Raw genomic sequence first — 20715 nt, forward strand, 5'->3', positions numbered from 1 at the left:
ATGCCCAGTAATTAAAGACAAATTAGTATACACATGAATGAAGACGGTTGCAACTATTATTACCTCAGTGTATAAGTGACATGACAAATTCTATTGCTTTTCAAAGGCATTTTAAGATGTCAAATTACATGCTACCTTGAAAATTGTGATCTTCAAACATACTTTTTTACTTAATCATAGTCAGTACAAAGAAGTCAGCATGAAATACATACAGACAAACAAACATACCAGTTTTATAGAAAAAGACAATTTTACATTAACACATTGTATGCGGGAAACGTATTTATACGTTTTACGTTGACTGGTAGTAGAGCGTGCAATAAAAACTACCCGCAAACAATGTGTTAAGCTGTTGGGAAAAAACAGTTGTTTATTTCAGGTCATGGGACATGAAGTAAACAAACCCACAAAGAAAAAGTAAACCAAAACTAAAAACAAAAAGAAAAACCAAACCCACAACCCAAATTACTTGCTCAAATATAGAAATATCAAAGAAAGAATGAGCAAATAATAGATTCTGTTGTAATGTAAAAAACAGCAAAATTTACAGTATTTCCTATATGGCAAATACTATATCACTACTACTTTATTTTAAAAAATTAAACCTGGACCTAATAAATGTTATCCAGTATTATCATCTCATTTACCATTCATATAACCTTCTGGTTTTATACTACTTTATTTTAAAGGAAAAAATTCTTGACCCGCACCTTTTTAAGAAAAGATGGCATGTTCAAGCAATCCAAATTCAACTGTCCTAAAGTACTCTGAAAAGGAAGTACCCATGCTTTTAAGAAGCTTCCAAATTGAGTCATGAAGAAATATTTTTAGAATGTCACTGGAAGCCAAGTGCAGAAAATTCGTGCAAAGGCTTCATTTATTAAACTGACTGCCCTACACTATGTGCCAGACTGTATACCAGATTAGAAGAATACAAAGGTAAGTATCAGAACAGTAACAATCAGTATCATTTGAAGAGTTCCAAAGCGAGATGAGGTGCTTGATATACATGACTTTCAAAATGTATAATAGCTGAAGAACCTAAAACTTACTATAAAATTCGCCATGGCCACTTTATGTGAATGTGTATTTTCCTATCAGGATTATTAATAGCTTCTAGGATGCAGATAAATGAAGACAGATTTAAAACCTTATCTGACTGACATGGCATACTCTGATCTGAGTTTGTTTGGTCAGGCCTACAACTAGTGTGTTGCAGGAATTTTTGTTTCTTTTTATGTACTTGACGTCTCTAATTCAACATTTCATTTCATGTGGTTGAGATCTAGGGATAAGAAGATAAATGAGAGTGTCCCTGCGACAGACAAGCCTCCAGCTGACCACCTGACATACAAACAAATCAAAACAGTGTGGGACGTAGGAACTATACATCGTGTGATAAATGCAACAGCACAATGGACCAAGGGATCAGAACAAAGAACACCAGGAAAGGTAGGTAACTAGTGCATATTTCATAGAAAGGTGGGTATCATACACTTCCATCACTCTATCGACATAGCTAACAGGTAGATGCTTGAATACAAAATGCCTGCATCTTTATATAGCTGAATTGACACTGTTCCTTCTATTAACCTTCTGTCTTCTGCTGTTTTGACAATAAAATCATTTCTTAAATAAATATCAACCATAAAATTTGTTTAAAATATTTTTATCTTATTATCTTTTACATTTGAAACTTATAAAGTTTCAAAGAATTTATTAGTTTTCTTAATGCTAAAGAATAGGGTTGGAGATAAAATAATAAATTGGCTTGAAAATATACTTTATATGTAAATTGGAACTGATTTTCTTTTCTGGAAATTTGTAACACTTGATACAAAAATTAGTCATATGATGAAATCCTCACTCAGGAATTAGAAGTTGCTCTGCTTCTGTAGCTTACATGATGCTTTTAACTTGTTCCTCTCCACTTTAAGAGGGAAACAAACGGCAAAAACTTTCAGACAAAATGTAACATATCCATCTGTACTTTAAGTTATATTATATAGCTTTACCTGTTTAAGAAAAGATTAAGTATATATATATAACTTGCTCTAAATCCACTAGCTGGACTTTTGCCAGCAAATAAAAGTAAATACAGAAATAAATAAGAAAATGGATCCACAAAATTCAGCATTATCAGTACAGTCCTTGCTACAATTTATGCTATTCATAATTCTTACAGATATAAATAAGCTTACATTAGCAAGTACAAGTTTAAAAAAACACATGGAGTAATAGAAAGTGCATTAGAATTTAAAAACCTCAAAACCAGGCTTTCCAGTCAAGATGGTGGTGTAGGTAAAGGTAGTACTCGCCGCCTCCCACAACTACATCAAAATTACAACTAAAATACAGAACAATCATCATTCAGAACCACCTAAAATCTAGCTGAACGGAAGTCCTACAATTAGGGAATTAAAGAAGAAGAACATGGATACTGGCTCATCCAAGCCATTTCCAGTGACTTTTCCATACAATTGGCTTCTTGCCTTATGCTTCAGACTCCTAAACTCTCTCAAACAAGCAGAAGCTGGCCTCAGTGTGCCTGATACCTCTCCATAACTAGCCCCAGGTCTGGCACTAGTGACAGCCCACTTTGGTTCATAGCTTGGCTTCTCCTGGGCACCTCCAAGCCCAACACATGCCCATCTACAGATTGCTGTGTAACTCATGCTGGGTGTCCCTGGGCAGGGCACAGGCAGAGGCTGACTTTGCACCTCCTGGGAGGCCCCAGAGACAGTGCACCCGGTGGTCAGCTTCAAGAACACCAGATTACAACCCTACTACATTCACAAGTGACACACTCAAGGGGTGGACTTCAAAGATCCACTGAAGCAAATCCTGCTCCATAGGGATGTCTCCAGCACAGCAATTCTTTGGCCATAGTCACAGCTGGTCCTCACAGCCGATTGGCTTGGGGGTCAATTCCTCCAAGTGGGTCTAACAGCTATCAAGGTTCAACTACAACAGGACAGTGTACACAGCTCACACAGGGGAGCACCTAGAGTGCCCAGCTCAGGTGACTGGGGAGGCTGAGCCACTGGGCTTTACAGGACACCTACTACACAAGGCTACTCTACCAATTCCAGGAGATATAGCAGCTCTACCTAATACACAGAAACAAGCACAGGGAAGCAGCCAAATGCAGAGACAAAGAAACATCTCACAAATGAAAGAACAGAAGAAACTTCCAGAAAAAGAACTAAATGAAATGGAAGCAAGCAAACTACTAGATACAGAGGTCAAAACAATGGTTCTAAGGATGCTCAAGGAACTTAGAGATCTTCAAGAGACTTAGTGAGAATTTCAAGAAAAAGGACCAGTGACAAATGAAGGATACACTAACTGAAATGAAGAACAATTTACAGGGAATCAACAGTAGTGTAGAGGATGCTGAGAATAAAATCAGCAATCTGGAATATGAGGAACCAAAAAACACCCAATCAGAAGAGCAAAAAGAAAAAAAGAATCCAAAAATATAAAGATAGCATCAAGTGTACCAACGTGTGCACCATGGGGGTGCCAGAAGGAAAAGAGAGGGACAAAGGAATTGAAAACCAATTTAAAAAATGACAGAAAACTTCCTCTACTTGGTGGAAAAAAACAGAATTACAAGTCCAAGAAGCGCAGAGAGTCCCAAACAAGATGAACCCAAAGAGGCCCACACCAACACACATCATAATTAAAATGCCAAAGGTTAAAGACAAAGAGAGAGTCTTAAAAGCAGCAAGGGAAAAGCAGTTAGTTACCTATAAGGGAGCACGTGTATGACTGTCAGCTGATTTCTCTTTTTTTTTAAAAAAATATATTTTTATTGATTTCAGAGAGAGAGGAAGGGAGAGGGTGAGAGAGGTATTGATCGGCTACCTCTCCCCCCTCCCCTACTGGGGATCGAGCCCACACCCTGGGCATGTGCCTGACGGAACTGAACCGAGATCTCCTGGATCCCAGGTTAATGCTCAACTGCTGAGCCATGCCTGGCCTGGCTGTCAACTGATTTCTCAAAAGAAACTTTGCAGTCAGAAGGGAGTAGCGAGAAATATTCAAAGTGATGAAAAGCAAGGACCTGCAACCAAGTTTACTCTACCCAGCAAAGCTATGATTTAGAATTGAAGGTCAGATAAAGAGCTTTACAGACAAAAAAAAGCTAAAGGAGTTCATCACCACCAAACCAGTATTACATGAAATGTTGAAGGGTCTTCTTTAAGAAGAAGCTAATGAACAAAATAATCTGATAAAACTAAATAGGCCCAGAGACGCTGGAGCATGCAACAACAGACTGACAAACTGATATGCATATATGCATAACCCATGGACACAGACAATAGTGCAGTGAAGGCCTGGGGAAGGGAAGGGAGCAGGGTAGAGGGGGTCAATGGGGCAAATACTTTCAACAATAAAGAAATGAAAAAACAACCAACCAACCAAAACCACAATTATATATTTTCCCCCTTCAGGCCAACATCTAGCAACTCTCTCTAGGAGTACCAGAGACATTTAATAAATGTCTGTAGAATGAAGATAACGATGATGATGACAGCTAAGATTTACTGAGCATTTAACTTGTAACAGTACTGCTAAATATTTTATATTTAAGCCTGACAACAATTCTAAGAGCTAGGTACTATTACTAACCCCCATGTTAAGTATGAAAGAAAAGGGGCTGACCAATGTTCGGAAGTGGCAAAGCTGGGATTCAAACAAAGGCTGTCTCACCCCAAAGCTCTCAATTGTAGAAAAATATGTTATTCTTAAAGGCTAGGATTTAGAAAAGGCTTTGTTGTCAAAATTTTAAAATAAACATATTCAAATGAATTTGATTTATCTCAATATTGTAACCAAGTATACATTAAAACTGCAGGAAGCATTCCATCTTAAAAGAGCATCTGACTTTCATATCATTAAACTATTAGATTTTAAAATATTTTCCTAGGATATGTTGTAACTAAAATTATTTTAAATCACATGAGAATTTAATCTTCCCTACAAAAGAATAATCTAAAACTTTTTTATCGAAACACAAGTGATTCCTAAATAAAATAACACCCCTCCAAAAAACAAAAAAAGCCAAAGAACTTAAGTCAGAAAACGTAAAGAAGTTATAACTGAGTCATGACAGATTTTATTGAAATGATTTCAAAACTAGTGTGGTATAACAATATGTTTAGTACTTATACTTTAGATTTTGGAACAATCCACTTGTTAGTGGGAATACACTGATGGTTGCAAAGATCAAAACCAAATGTAAACTTACATCACTTGTTTGCCTGATGTCATACTTAAAAAAAAATCCTACTATAATCATACCTTGGCAAAAAATACGGTGAGGTGAGTTTCACTGCCAACAATCCAAATAGGGAATTTTGGAGATTTCAAGTAAGAACCAACCTAGAACAAATGTAGCAAAATAAACAAACAAATGAAAATTTTATACTGCCTGTTAGATATCTGCCCATGAATATTTGAAAGATAACCAGAGTCCAATTCATATTTAAATAGAATAATGTATTGTGCCAGAATGCCTTACCCATGAACGTCAAATTCTGAATGTAAAATGAATGTAATAGACTATTGGGGCTAAGCTTATGTTTTGCCTTTACACAGAGCAACAATAATACAGATTTAACACAGACAGAAATAATTAATTTAGCCCTAAGCATCATTCTCAGGTTTTAATAAAGTTCCTAAATAGAACGGCGACTTCTAGAATTTCAGCTTGGTACCTTAAAACACTAAAACCATAAACTGGAATAGGGAAAACATTATAAATTAACAAATGAGATTTATGAATAAATAAGGGAAAAAGCCTTAAGCACATTCTGTCTTCAGAGAACCTAGGGTAATATAATAATCTCTCTGAAGAAAAATATGTATATACTCTAACACATTTAAGTATATAAAAGAATACTGCCATTTGACTCTTCATGGTAGGAGGTAAGTTCAAAGTTTTACAATGTATAGTCTCTTTAAAATGTATAAACAGTGCCTTGGCCAGTGTGGTTCAGTGGTTAGTGTCTGCCCACAGGTTCAATTCCTGGTCAAGGGCACATACCTGGGTTGCAGGTTCAGCCCCACCCCAGTCAGGGTTCATGCAGGAGGCAACCAATTAATTGATGTATTTCTCTCACATCTCTCTCTCTCTCTCCCCCCCACCTTCTACTCTCTCCAAAAAGCAATGGAAAAAATGTCCTCAAGTTTGAGGATTAAAAAAAATAAAAATGTATAAACAGTTACACCTACAGCCTGGCTTCAGGGTTACATAGTTAATCTCCAAAAACTAATAGTACCAAAAATTTGAAAGTATTATTATTTTAAAATGTATCTTTATTGATTTCAGAGAGAGGAAGGGAGAGGGGGAGAGAGAGAAACATCAATGACAAGCGAGTCATTGATAGGCTGCATCCTGCATGCCTCCCACTGGAGATAGAGCTCGAAACCCAGGCATGTGCCCTGACTGGGAATTAAACCGCGATCTCCTAGATCATAGTTTCATGCTCAACCGCTGAGCCATGCCAGCCAGGCTAAGGTATCATTTTTTATGTGTGACAGAGAAAAAGAAAGCTTAATATTCAAAAAAAATTAGACTTGTAAAAACCAATCACATCCACATCAATCAATGTCACACTCTTATGAGGACAAAGATTTTAACTTAAAAACAACTAACCTTACCAACCAAATTTGCTGAATTTTCTTTTCTCACACAGATGTCCTAAAACTGGGAAATTCCAAGTGGCTACTTGCAGCAGTCAGGGGCAACTATTCTTCCTAATTAGCCAACAGCCCTGATATGATGCCTTGCTTTCAGCCATCACCAGGGACTTTTGAAATGCATTCCTCTCTCTAGTAGGGAAGTGAGAAATAGGCACTCTCTTATATTCAGGGAGAGAAAAGCGAATTTTCTCCTATGATGAAAGGGATATGCATTGGATGTGCCACCGGCAATGGTGAGCCAGTAGAGCAAAGGGTGGTTTGGGGACAACAGAGAACAACAGCCAAAGGACAAAGAAAAAGGAAAAACTCTGATCACAGAAACAGAGTAGAAGGCATTTTAGAGGTGTGCAGTGCAAGTCCTTCAATTTTACATAAGGACACAGAGAAATACACAGGACCAGTGCCCTGTCGGAATACAAACAGCTAACTACTACAAGCTGGAATTAAAACTCAGGTATGCTGACTCCTAATGTGGTGGTTTTCCATTCCATCACCCTGCCTCTTGTAGTGAAAAGTTTAGAGGTTTAGTTTCTTTTTCAGAAAAAATGTGTACTCTGGCCAGTGTGGTTCAATTGGCTGAGCGTCGTGCTGTATACCGAGGAGTCGAGGGTTCAGTTCCTGGTCAGGGCACATATGAGAGGCAAGCAATCGATGTTTCTATCTCACTCCCACTCCCTTCCTCTCTCTCTAGAATCAATAAAAAGCATATCCTTGAGTGAGAATTAAAAAAAAAAAAAAGACAAAGTGTGTGCGTGTGCGTGTGTGCATACTTAATCACTGTAAAAGTAAAAAGTATGGGTAAGATTATACACAGTAGGATCAAAGGGCAAATAAAGGCTGAACTCATGAAGTGTTTTATAATAAAAATAAATAAAGAGTGAATAAATAATGCAACTACTTTGGAAAACAGTTTGACAGTTCCTCAGAAAGTTAAGTATATAATTACCATATGACCAGGCAATTTCATTCCTGGGTATATACTCAAGAGAAATGAAAACATGTTCACAGAAACTTATAAATGAATGTTCACTGCAGTATTATTCATAATAGCCCAAAAGTGGAAATATCCATTAACTGATAAATATATAAAAACTACTGAGTTATACACTTTAAAATGGTAAATTTTATGATATGTGAGTTAAATATCTGTTTTTTAAAAGGACACAGTCAAAAGCACTGGGTCACCTTCTTTGTTCACATGTATGTACATATATACACAGGGGTGGGGAGGAGAAAGAGAGAAATATTGTTTTATTTGTATTAATAAAACACATACAGTTAAATTGATATGAAAATGTTGACTTCATTTCTAAAGGGTAATTTGCTACACTACCAAATAGGGAAATGCTCAGATTCACAAAACTAATACAAACACAAGTATTTCCTTAATGCTCTTTCTCTAAGCATCTGGTACAAAGTAAATGTGTATAGATTTTGAGAATGATACCTACAGATACACACACACACACACACACACACACAAATAGCATAGTGTAATAAAGGGTTTTTTTAGATGCTGTCTTTACTCAGTTTTGAGGCCCTGCTCTTGAGGCCAGTTAGTTCCTTTATTTATTTATTTTATTTTATTTTTTAAAAATATATCTTTATTGATTTCAGAGAGAGGAAAGGAGAGGGAGAGAGAGAGATAGAAACATCAATGATGAGAGAGTCACTGATTGAGCCCGCAACCCGGGCATGTGCCCTGACCGGGAATCAAACCCCGATCACCTGGATCCCAGGTCAAGGCTCAACCGCTGAGCCACGCCTGGCCAGGCTAGTCAGTTCCTTTAACAAAGACTGCTGAGTAAGTCCATACCCCAACCACTTTCCTTAAAGATCTCTCACACTCTAGACCACTATGCACAGCCCTAATGGCCCTGGAGCCAGGTACCACCTTGACTAAGTACAGCCCCTAAGCCCCAGAGCTCACAGAAACTATTCAAATTAGCCAGTCCACACTGAGCCCATGAAACCTAGCTAACTCTACTCCCAATTCCCATGCATAAGCTGCCCCCATGGATCCAGTTTGCTGTTGGCCTGTTCCCAGGTGTAACTCCCTGTGGCCCTGCCTGGAGGCCCTCTCTGGTTGGGAGCTGTCAGTAACTAACAGATCTGCCTTTCCTCTAACCAAGTGTCAGTGTGTTATGTTCCGCCACTAAAACAATCTTTCAATCTTATAAAACACCACAGTTGCTGCTAGAATATTAGAGAATAACAGGAGAACATACAGCAGCTGTTGACTTTCTACTAAGGTCCTGGGGGGTAACAGACATTGCTCTGCTATACCTAACAGTTAAAGCACACATTTAGGAAAGTCTACAGTTATAGTGAAATTTTCCACTCACTCATGCAACAAGTATCTATTGAGCACCTATTACGTACCCAGAAACAATGTGCCTGCTAGCCTTCAAAGAGTCTATATTCCACTAGGGACGACAACAGAAAAACAAATTCAAAATTATTTAAAAAATAAGTAAACAAAAAAGATCATAACAGAGTGTATTCATTCCTATGAAATAATGTTGAAAAGAGTCACTGAGGGGATGGTCAAGGAAAGGGTCTTTGAGGCACCATTTGAAGTAGGACCTGAAGGGGAGAGTGGAATATTCCCAGCAGAAATGATAGCAAGTATGAAGGATGATCAGACAGGAAAGGGCTTGGCATGTTTAAGAAACGACAGGAGACCAGTGTGGCTGGAGCACAGCAATGGAGAGAGCAATGCAACTCTGGAAGGACAGACAGGATCCAGACCATCAGGGCCTTACAGGCCACCTGGTGAAAATGTCAAAGTAGATCATCTCCATACCCTGACCTCCTGCAACACGCACGCGCACACACACACACATACTTTTTACAAAACAGCTTTATTAAAATATCATTGACATATAAAAATTATATATATTTAAGGTATACAACTTAATGTTTTGATATCTGTATACACTGTGTAAAGATCACTATAGTCAAGCTAATTACCATATGCATCCCACCTCTATATAGTTACCACCTGGGGGGGGTGTGTGTGTGTGTACATGTGCCAGGAGAAGATGCACGTGATTCTTTGGTTGCCAGGCTAACTCAGAATAGTCCTAGCTTACAGAATTAAAGTCACTAAAAAGAAGAGTTACTATGTTTAACATGACGATCACTACAATGAATAAAGGCTGGATGAAACCTACTTGACTTTCACACCCACGTCACCCCTGTCCAAGGACTGTCATGACAGGGATGCTGTCTGGTTAAAAAAAAAAAAAAAAAGGAAGATGGGCACAAGGCACTGCTACTGGTACTAAAACCAGTCACCACCACTAGAACCACCGCCATGGGATCACCATTCTACATGGAAAAGAGCAATAGGTCTTCTTTCTTACGCCAAAATGAGGACATTTTAAGTGCAAATCATTAATGATTTAAACTCTATTTAAAACTATTTGGGACATCCAATAGTTACTTCAGAGTGTGTCGGAAAGCAATGAAATATATATCAATAAATGAGGGTTTCTTGGCAGTTCCTAACCTTAGTACATGTGTTAAAGAGTTTAATGCTGTTAAATGCTTGGAATTCCTCTTTTTTAGTGTGAAATCATTTCTCAGAACAGACAGAAGTTAGAATTTCAGGCACTTAGCAGGTTCTCTTTTTTTGCCTGATAAAGTGCTACCAGTTGTTTCAGTGAAGCACACTATTAGCTGGTGAGGAAGAAACAGTCCATTATTTTCCCTCAGTTTACCAAAACCAAACTGATATCCAACAAAAGATTTCTCTATTTTCATAAATTATTTCCTACTGGGCTCTTCCTCCCGCTTTCAAAAACAAATAAATCTCAAAATTAGGAAACAGCCTGATCAGCCACTTAACTCTGCCCTTAATACACCTGTCAGTTTAGGAAGGGAGACCAGGAAGAATCTGAAGAGAGTGTATAACAACAGTAGTAAACTAAAATATGTTCTCATAGGAGAAATTACTATCCACAACAGTGAACATGCGAATAAAGACCACTCAGAATACCTTAAAAATCAACTTACCTTACAGTATCTTAAAGCTTCCATTAAAGTTAAGAATCCTACTGCTGCCTGTTCATGTATACCAAGAAGTTCTGCAAAAAAAAGTTAGCATTGTATTAGTATACATAAATCTGAAAAGTACTTATCTGTAAATATATGTGTGTGTATATATATGGATATCTTCTATACCAAAACTTTTATTTTTACCCCAAACTTTACTTAAAACCGAGCACATATTTATTGTTGAGTTCACATCAAGTCATCATTTTAGTACTACACACTGTAAATACCATTAGATCAGGTTTGTGACATTTCAGATGTACATTCAATATATTTATGAAACTATTCAGTGTTAACTTTTTTAATAGAGGCATTTCCCCCTGAAACTAAGGCATTATTGGCAAAAATAAAAGGAAAGATACTTAATCATATCCATGCAAAATGATTAACTTAAACTGACTTTCATTTAGAAAAGCAAATGGATAAGTCAATTATAATTTGTAAAATTTATCATTGGGTAGCAATGAACCTACCCGCACAAAACTTGAAACATGGACAGTTGATACCATCTCTCTCTCCTATAAATAAACCTACAAAGTGTGATAAAGACTGGAGAAGTAAAGATGAATAGTACTATCTGCCTTACAAGGCTGATAATTTATCAAGGGAGACAGATGAAAAAATGTGTGCTCTCTCTCTGTTTACACAAATACAAATACATATACACACACACTCTTACACTGATATAAGAATATCTGCTAACTGTGTTACAGAAGTGGTAATATGTGAGATGAATCTTTAACCATATGTAGGAATTTCCCAGGCTAAGAGAGGATAAGAAAAAAATTCAAGGCAGAGGAAACATCAGAGAGACATGAAAATTCAGTGTATTTAAGGGGTAAAGAAATTGTCAAAGTGTCCTTAAAGGTTTCTAGCCTGAGGGATCTGATAAATGGTGATTAACTAAAAGAGAGAATTAAGGAGGAGTAGGTGCCGGAGTGATATGAAGGGAGAGCATGAGTTTGGTTCTACATAAACTGGGACTGAGGAAGGCAGAGGAGTTCTACCTAGAGAGATACACAACTGGAAGGCAGGCTCAGGAACACAGGAAGAGAGGTCAGGGTGGGGCAGTGTTGGGAATCATCAGCACAGAGGTGAGGACTGAGGTCCTGGATACAGATCAGAAAAAACAGACAAAGCATAGGGAATGAGGAGATAAGAGATTATTTCACAACAGAGGTGTAACTGTGATGATATCAAAGTCTTCATCGCCTACAGCTTTCAGCTAATATACATTAAATAGAACTATGATAGCCCAGCCAGCATGGCTCAGCGGTTGAGCACCAACCTAGGATCCAGGAGATCTTGGTTCGATCCCGTCAGGGCACATGCCTGGGTTGTGGGCCCATCCCCAGCAGGGGGCATGCAGGAGGCAACCAATCAATGACTCTTATCATTGATGTTTCTCTCTCTCCCTTCCTCTCTCTGAAATCAATAAAAATATATTTTTTAAAAAATAGAACTCTGATAATAATTTGGGTCCATATGTATCTCTAATAAGCATTTTTTCTGGTTAAAAATTGTATCTTTCAACTATCTGGTCCTTTGTGCTTTTTCCTATTAGAAAATTACATTTTTCTTATCAATTAATGTGATAATATCAACTTGGTCATTTTTGTTGTAAATATATCCTTAAGTACAACATCCAGGTGGAATAAGCCAAAAACTGGTAGTTTAACCTTTAGGATTTGTAAATTCAAAATTAATAGAAGGCACCTATGCATATAGTTTGAATTTCTTCATTAACTTCCTATAGGCACAGAGGAGGTGTAGCAATAGTTCTCAAATTGTAGTTTTAGACTCTTCAGGGGCCACAAGACCCTTTGAGAAAACACATGAAATTAAAATAATTTTCATAAAAAGCCACTAGTTGCCTTTTTACTCTTACACTCTCATGAGTATGGAGTGAAACTTTCCAGAGACTAAATGATACGTTATATTCCAATAGGCTGAATCTATAAACAAATATGGGAATCCAGCTGTCCACTAATAACCTAGACATTAAAGAGACTTAAAAATTTTAAAGCAAAGTGTTTCTTCTTACTATTTTCTTTCTGCTTTGGAAAATAGTTATTTTTTTTATCAAAAATATTTACATTAACAAGTATTGGGTGCATTATTGTTATTTTAAAATGAATTAATACATCTTTTAAAATTTCTCAGTCTTGCCCAGCTGGGCGTGGCTCAGCGGTTGAGCATTGACCTAGGATCTAGGCGATCGAGGTTCGATTCCCGGTCAGGACACATGCCCGGGTTGTGGGTTCGACCAATGACTCTCTCATCATTAATGTTCCCATCTCTCTCTCTCCCTCTTCTTTCCTCTCTCCGAAATCAATAAAGATATATTTTTTAAAAAAATTCTCAGTCTTAATTTCTAACAAGAAAAATAATTATTATTTCCTTATGACCCACATTAGCAAAAGCTCTTTAGGATGCTTAGTAATTTTAAGAGTATAAAGGGCATGACACCAATGAATTTGAGAAGCATTGGATTATAGCATTCAAAGGAAAAAGATGGAGTGGAGGTGAGGAGCTCAAACAGGTAGAAATGGTACTGTACAGCCTTGCAAATTTTTCCCTCCTCTCCTGAAATGTTAGCCTGCGCTAAATGTTCCGAGTTCAAAAAAGAATACATAAGTTAGAAACATTTTCACACTTTAATTTCTAAAATCAGTTACCACCACCTAGTGTTACAATTGGCTACTACATCATCTTTGTTCTTGGAATTTTAAGCAAATGTCTAGAATAGCATATTTATAATAATGTTATGATACTCAATAAAACAAAGTAGCTGTTCATAATTCTTGAGTAAAAAATTATTCATATTAGGTCACTAATCACATGCTTAAGCATGGAGTCTAAACAGTATTATTTTTAAAATGTATTAATCCTGTCTCCTTAAACAGTATACTTAAAATATTTATCTACTTTTGATAGCTAAAGTGCATCATCAAGAATATTTATTATTACATAAAAAGATACTCAATGACACTAATCATCAGAGAGATTCAAATTAAAATCACTATTGATGATAGCCACACCTGTCGGAATGGCTATCATCAATAAATAACAAACAAGTGTAGGTAAGGATGTGGAGAAAAGGGAGCTCTCGTGCACTGCTGGTGGGAATGCAGATTGGTAGTCAGTGTGGAAAGCAGTATGGAGTTGTCTCAAAAAATTAAAAATGGAACTGCCTTATGACCCAGCAATTTCACTTTTGGGAATACATACAAAGAAACCTGAAACACTAATTCAAAGGAATATGCACCCCTAGGTTCACTGCAGCATTATTTACAATAGCCAAGATTTGGAAACAGCCCAAGTGCCCATCAGTAGATGAGTAGGTAGAAAAGCTGTGGTACATTTACACAACGGATACTACTTAGCCGTAAGAAAGAAGAAATCTTACCCTTTGTGACAGCATGGATGAGCCTGGAGAGTATTATGCTAAGTGAAATAAGCCAGTCAGAGAAAGACAAGTACCATATGATTTCATTTATATGTGGAATCTAATGAACAAAATAAACTAACAAACAAAACAGAAACAGACCCATAGATTCAGAGAACAGACTGAAAGCTGTCAGAGGGAAGGGGGAAAGGCAGGTTGAATGAAAAAGGTGAAGGGATTAAGCAAAAATAAACAAAACACCAAAAAAAAACCCCTCATAGACACAGACAACAGTATGGTGATTACCACAGGGAAAGGGGCTTGGGGGGAGGTAGAAGAGGGTATAAGGGGAATAAACAGAGATGGAAGGAGACATGACTTGGGGTGGTGAACACACAATACAATATACAGATGATATATTATAGAATTGTACACCTGAACCCCATATAATTTTATTAACCAATGTCACCCCAATAAACTCAATTTTTAAAAAAAGAATATTTATTATTGTACAAAGTTGCAATTAGAGTAAGGATATAATATTCTCACTTATTATAACTTAAAGAATTTACTTATGAGACTTCTCACTAAGTCTAAAGTAAGTTCATTTACATTTGCAGAAAATTCTAATAATTATGTCATTATATTTTATGATTTTTGTCTAATTGTTTTTCTTAGCCTAGCATTTAAGATTAATCATTATTGGTCCTTATCGATCCTTATTTGCTTCAGTCCATGAGACTGTATATATATATGCAGAATTTTAAATTCCTGAGTTTGGTTTTTTTATAGGCTTCTCCTCCATTCTCAACTATCACTTCTCACTGCTGTCATAAGGTGTCTACAGAAGTTCCTTTTCAACCTTGATGCTGACTTGGAAACCAGGTAACTGCTTTAAATTTATTTAACACACCCTGACTGACAAGTATTGAAAAGAACAATGCTAAGCACAGTGGAGGAATATGGTGAAAAAGATGATAAGACTCTTTGAAAACCATGTATCTGATAAGGAGTTAATTTCCAAAGTATATAAGGAACTTTTACAATTCAGTTACAAAAAAACAAATAACCCAATTTAAAACTGGGCAAGAACTTAAATAGACTTTTCTCCAAAGAATATATAGACATTGCCAGCAGTATATGAAAAGATGTTGAACATCATCTTTGATTTTCAGAGAAATGAAAATCAAAACCCAATGAGGTATCACTTCACACCTGTTAGGATGGACATTATCAAAAATATACGAGACAAGTGTTGATGAGGATGTATAGAAATTGGAACCCTTGTAGACTGTTGGTAGGAATGTAAAATGGTACAGCTGCTATAGAAAACAGTATGGAGATTCCTCAAAAAATTAAAAATAGAACTACTATATGACACAGCAATTCCACTTTTGGGTATTTAATCCAAAGGAATTGAAATCAGGATCTCAAAGAGATACCTATACTCCCATGCTCATTGCAGCATTATCCATAGTAGCCAAGATGTTGAAACAACCTAAATGTCCAGTTACAAATGAATGGATAAAGAAATTGTAGCACACACATGATATGAAATATTGCTCAGGTTTACAAAAGAAGGAAATCCTACCATATGTGGCAACATGGATGAACCTTGAAGACATGCAAGTGAAACATGCAAGTCACAGAAGGGAGAAACACTTCGTGATTCCATTTATGTGAAGTATCTAAAATACTGTAGTCAAACTCATAGAAGCATAGAATGGTGGTTGTGGACACCTGGGAGGAGGAGGAAATGGGGAGTTGCTATACAATAGATACAAAGTTCCAGTTATGTAAGAGGAGTAAGTTCTAGAAATCAGCTGTATAAATTCTTATCTATAGTTATACTGTATCTTAACTTAAAATTTCATTAAGATGTTAGAACTCATGTTAAATATTCTTACTGCAATTGAAAAAACAAATAACCCTCACCCTAGACGGTTTTGCTCAGTAGTTAGAGTGTCGGCCCCCAGACCGAAAGGTCCCAGGTTTGATTCCAGCCAACGGCACGGCACATACCTCAGTTGCAGGCTCAATCCCAGCCCTGGTTGGGGGTGTGCAGGAGGCAACCAATCGATGTGTTGCTCTGACATAGTACTCTCTCTCTCACTCTCTCTCTCTCTCTCTCCCCCCCTTCCACTCTCTCTGAAAAGCAATGGAAAAAAATATCCTCAGGTGAGAATAAAAAATTTAAAAAATCATCCTCCCCAAATAAAAATAGTTGGTTATGACACAGAATATGGTACTCAGAGGTAAGACAGATCCCTTTTAGCTATGAGAATGAGGAAGCTCTCCTAGGAAGGGACAGCATATGATGTGGGCACTGAAGGACTGCACGGACATAGATGGGAGAGATTTAGGTACAAGGAGTAGCATGAACAAAAACATGACAGTAAATAGCATAATTTCGTTCAAGCATAGGTTATTGGTGGCTAAAAATTTAGCTGGGATGAAATTATGCAGGGTCCTTAAGTAAGTAAGGTAAAGAATCTGTAGTTTAAAAACATAAAAAGCCTGGCTGGGTGGCTCAGTTGGTTGGAGCATTGTCCTGTACACCAAAAGGCTGCAGGTTTGATTCCCGGTAAGGGAACATACCTAGGTTGCAGGTTCAATCCCTGATAGAGGCACATATGGGAGGCAACTGATCAGTGATTCTCATGTTGATGTTTCTCTCTCTCTCCCCTTACCCCTCTCTCTCCCTTTCTCTCTCTCTAAAATCAATAAACATCCTTGGGTGAGGATCAAAAAAAATTTTTTTAATAAAAAACTTTTTATAAGAAGGTTAGAATAGCTAAAATAATAAGCAATAAGGTGCTAAGAAAGGCGTGGTTATCTCACAGGCAAAGTACATGCAATTTGAGCCATGACTTTTGTGAAATTAATTTCTGAAAGTGAGGATCCTTTTAAACCCACTTACTAGTTGGTTGTTGGATTCCCAAGAAGTCAGGATGCTAGAGAGTTAACACAAGATGTCCAGTTAAATTTAAGTCAGATGAAATTTAGTCTTAAGTATATTCCAAATACTGTATGAGATACGCTTACACTAAAAAATATTAACTCTTTATCTGAAATTCAATTTTAACTGGGGATCCCATATATTTTAATCTGGCAACTTAATTCTAGCTAATTAAATATATTTTTACAGGGGATGCCAAGATGGCTGCAGAGCAGCAGGAAGCTCTGTCAGTTTGCTCCCAGCACCAGACCATACTTGTGACTAAACTGCAGAGCATTGGGCTTGAAAAACCAATTGAAGTATAGCTCATCTGAAATACTGTGAGTGGGGAGCATGGAGAGGGGACAGGAGGAGACATAGAGAGGGCAAGGCAACTTGTGCAGCTGGGAAGCTGTAGGAAAGGTGTGGCAGTGCAGCCCTTCCCCCTGGGAGCGTGGGGTCCCAGCCTCGTGCAGGGGTCCCCAATCCAAAGCAACAAGAAAGGGAATGGGAGCCTGCATAGCATCGGGTGGTGGGAATCAGTCCACCTGGGAGACTCAGATCCCCCATCCCAGGCAAAGAGCGACTGCTTTGTTACACCACCAACCTGGGAAGTTTGCCCTGATCTGTGTCTGAGGGAGGGGCCACGTGCCAGAATTCGGGTGGCGGGGGGCAAAGGGGCCTAATGAGTACACCCAGCAGTGAGTTTGAGGGACCCTTTATTCTCTGGAAGAACTTCTTGCAGAGAACAGGATGCGGCCAGACAGTGTGGACTGGGAAAGAGGACCAGACCTGCCCGCCTTGACCGCAGTCACCCCTTCCCCCGCCTGTGGAACAGCTGGCTCTGCCCTGTCCTGCTGCGATCCAAGGCAAGGGGGAACAGCTCTGGGCTGGAAATCTGTGCCTGTGCAGCTGGGTCTGGTGGTGTGGAGCATTTGAACATCTGACCTGGTTGCAGGCTGGGTGGAGGCCATGCAAGCCGGGGCCTGCCTTGCTAAAAGATTCGCTGCCAAGCAGGGCTGATTTTCTTTATCCCTTTCTGCTTGGGGTGGCAGTAAGAAGGTGCTAGTGTGCAAGGCAAACCTGAGGCTTTGGAAGGAGATGAAGTGTTCGTTCCACCCCCCCAAGGGAAACACAACCTACAGGCACAATTCCCAATGCAAGTCTTTTTAAACCATCCTGGCCAGGACCCTCCATGGGGGGTCCAGAACTGGGACATTCAAGGTGCAAGACCCTAGGCAGACGCAGGCTCTGGGCTAAAGAGGCCCCGCCTGCTGGACTACTTGGGGCTCCGCCCTGCCATGCTTCAGTCAGGTTGGCTAGGGCCAGGCAGGGACAGCAACTCACACTGGCTTACAACAGAGAACCTCCCGAGATGCCCAGACTGACACACCAAGGGGCCAGATTCAACAGCATTAGAGCAAAATCCAGAGAGCTCCACAAATAGCAGATCCAAAGGTGGGTTGTTTTCTTTCTTTTTTCTCATTCTTCTATCGTATCTTATTCTTCTTTCCTTTTATTCTATTCATTTTTCCCTCTTTCTCAATTCTTTTTCTTATGTTTATTTTTCATTTATTTTATTTTTTTATTTTCTCTGGCCATTTTTCTTTTCCAATTCTATATTTTATTTTATTCACTATTATTACTTTTTTTAATTCTTATTCTTATTTCAATTTATTTTTCTTTTCTTTTTTACTCTTATTCTAATTCTTTACTTTTCCTTCTTTTCTTTCATATTCTCTTTTTTGAGTTCTTTTTTCCTCCTCTAATTCTTTTGGTCTCATGTCTTTTAGTATTCCCATTTTTCTCTTTTAGTCTTTTTTATTGTTGTTTTTGTTTTTCGTGTTGCTTTCAGTTTGGTCTTGTTTTGTTCTGTGGGCACCTGTGTAACAGTTGGCAAAACGTGGTCAGGGCTGAGCCTCACACTCAGCAAGCCTGAGGGCTAAGTCCATTCATAAACAGCAATCCAAGGACAACAGCAATCCAGACCCAAATACAACAGGCCCACATAAGCCATACAAGGGACATTCCTACAGTCTGCAGCTCAGAAGATCAAGATTACATCGTTGGGTCTGACAAGAAGGCCACCCAACCAAGACTAGGAAGCATGGCAGTGTTATCCAACACAAAGAAACAAACACAAAGAAACAGCAAAAATGAGGAAACAGAAACAAGACACATATGAAAGAATAGGAGGAATCTCCAGAAAAAGAATTAAATGAAATGGAGGCAAGCAATTTATCAGAAACAAGAGCATAAAATAATGATTTTTAAAATGCTCAACAGCATGAAAAAACAAAGAAAATCCATGAAAAACAACCAGTCAGAAATGAAGAGTGAAACAGCTGAGATAAAGAACACACTAGAAAGAATTAGCAGTTGGTTAGAAGAAGGAGAGATTAGAATTAGTGAATTAAAAGACAACACAGAAAAATCAATCCGAGCAGAAAAAAGAAGAAATACTTAAAAAACACCAGGGAAGTTTAAGGGAACTTTGGCACAACATGGGAAGGGGCAATATCCACATCATAGAGAACACAGAGAGAGAATAAAGCAAGCAATGGATAGAGAAACTGTCTGAAGAAATAATGACAGAGCCCAGCCAGGTGTGGCTCTGTGGTTGAGCGTCAACCTAGGATCCAGACGATCGGAATTCGATTCCCGGTCAGGGCACATGCCCGGGTTGCAGGCTCAATCAATGACTCTCTCATCATTGATGTTTCTATCTCTCTCTTTCCCTCTTCTTTCCTCTCTCTGAAATCAATAAAGATATATGAAAGAAAGAAAGAAAGAAAGAAAGAAAGAAAGAAAGAAAGAAAGAAAGAAAGAAAGAAAGAAAGAAAGAAAGAAAGAAAGAAAGAAAGAAAGAAAGAAAGAAAGAAAGAAAGAGGGAGGGAGGGAGGGAGGGAGGGAGGGAGGGAGGGAGGGAGGGAGGGAGGGAGGGAGGGAGGGAGATAATTACCTAACCTAGTAAGGAAAAGGTCACACAAGTTCAGGAAGCACAGAGAGTCCCAATCAAGATGAACCCAAAGAGAGTCACACGAAGGCACACCATAATTAAAACGACAAATGTTAAAAACAAAGAGAAAATCTTAAGGGCAGCAAGAGAGAGACAGTCAGTTACCTACAAGGGAGCCCCAATAAGGCTGTCAGCTGATTTCTCACAAGAAACACTGCAGACCAGAAAGGAATGGCATGAAGTATTCAAAGTAATGAAAAGCAAGGATCAAAAACCAAAACTGCTCTATCTAGCAAGGCTATCATTCAAAATTAAAGGTAAAATGAAGAGTTTCCCAAACAAAAAAAAGCTAAAGGAGTATATTTCCACCAAAACAGCATTGCAAGATATGTTAAAGGACTATTATAAGGAGAAGAAGAGAGAGAGAAAGGAATATAGGCATAAAAAATAAAAATGGCAGTAAATAAGTACCTATCAATAATGACCTTAAATGTAAATGGTTTAAGTGCTCCAATTAAAAGACAGGGTATCTGAATGGGTAAGCAAACATGACCCATATACATGCTGTTTACAAGGGATCCACCTCAGAACAAAAGACTCAAACAGGATGAAAGTGAAAGAATGAAAAAAATTTTTCAATGCCAATACAAGCAAACA

At 38.1% G+C, this 20715-nt stretch overlaps 1 protein-coding gene across 14 annotated transcripts in view; it reads right to left on the bottom strand.

The window, feature by feature from the left end:
* The window catches only part of MINDY3 (MINDY lysine 48 deubiquitinase 3), a gene marked incomplete at its 3' end in the record, with an annotated part of 106938 nt that overhangs the window by 42349 nt on the left and 43874 nt on the right, over window positions 1-20715 (bottom strand). For 11 of the 14 annotated variants that reach the window (XR_013997647.1, XR_013997648.1, XM_081120519.1 and 8 more), the window contains 2 exons: window positions 10735-10805; window positions 5311-5391 (listed from right to left, as the gene is read on the bottom strand). Coding sequence is in view for 11 of the 14 variants with exons in the window: in XM_081120519.1 (XP_080976645.1) it covers window positions 5311-5391; window positions 10735-10805 (152 nt within the window). The remainder of the gene's footprint in view (window positions 1-5310; window positions 5392-10734; window positions 10806-20715) is intronic. The other 3 variants (XR_013997646.1, XM_081120521.1, XM_081120520.1) reach the window with 1 other exon arrangement.

Source organism: Miniopterus schreibersii (assembly GCF_964146895.1).
Source record: "Miniopterus schreibersii genome assembly, chromosome: 1".
In the NCBI taxonomy this organism is placed as follows: Eukaryota; Metazoa; Chordata; class Mammalia; order Chiroptera; family Miniopteridae; genus Miniopterus; species Miniopterus schreibersii.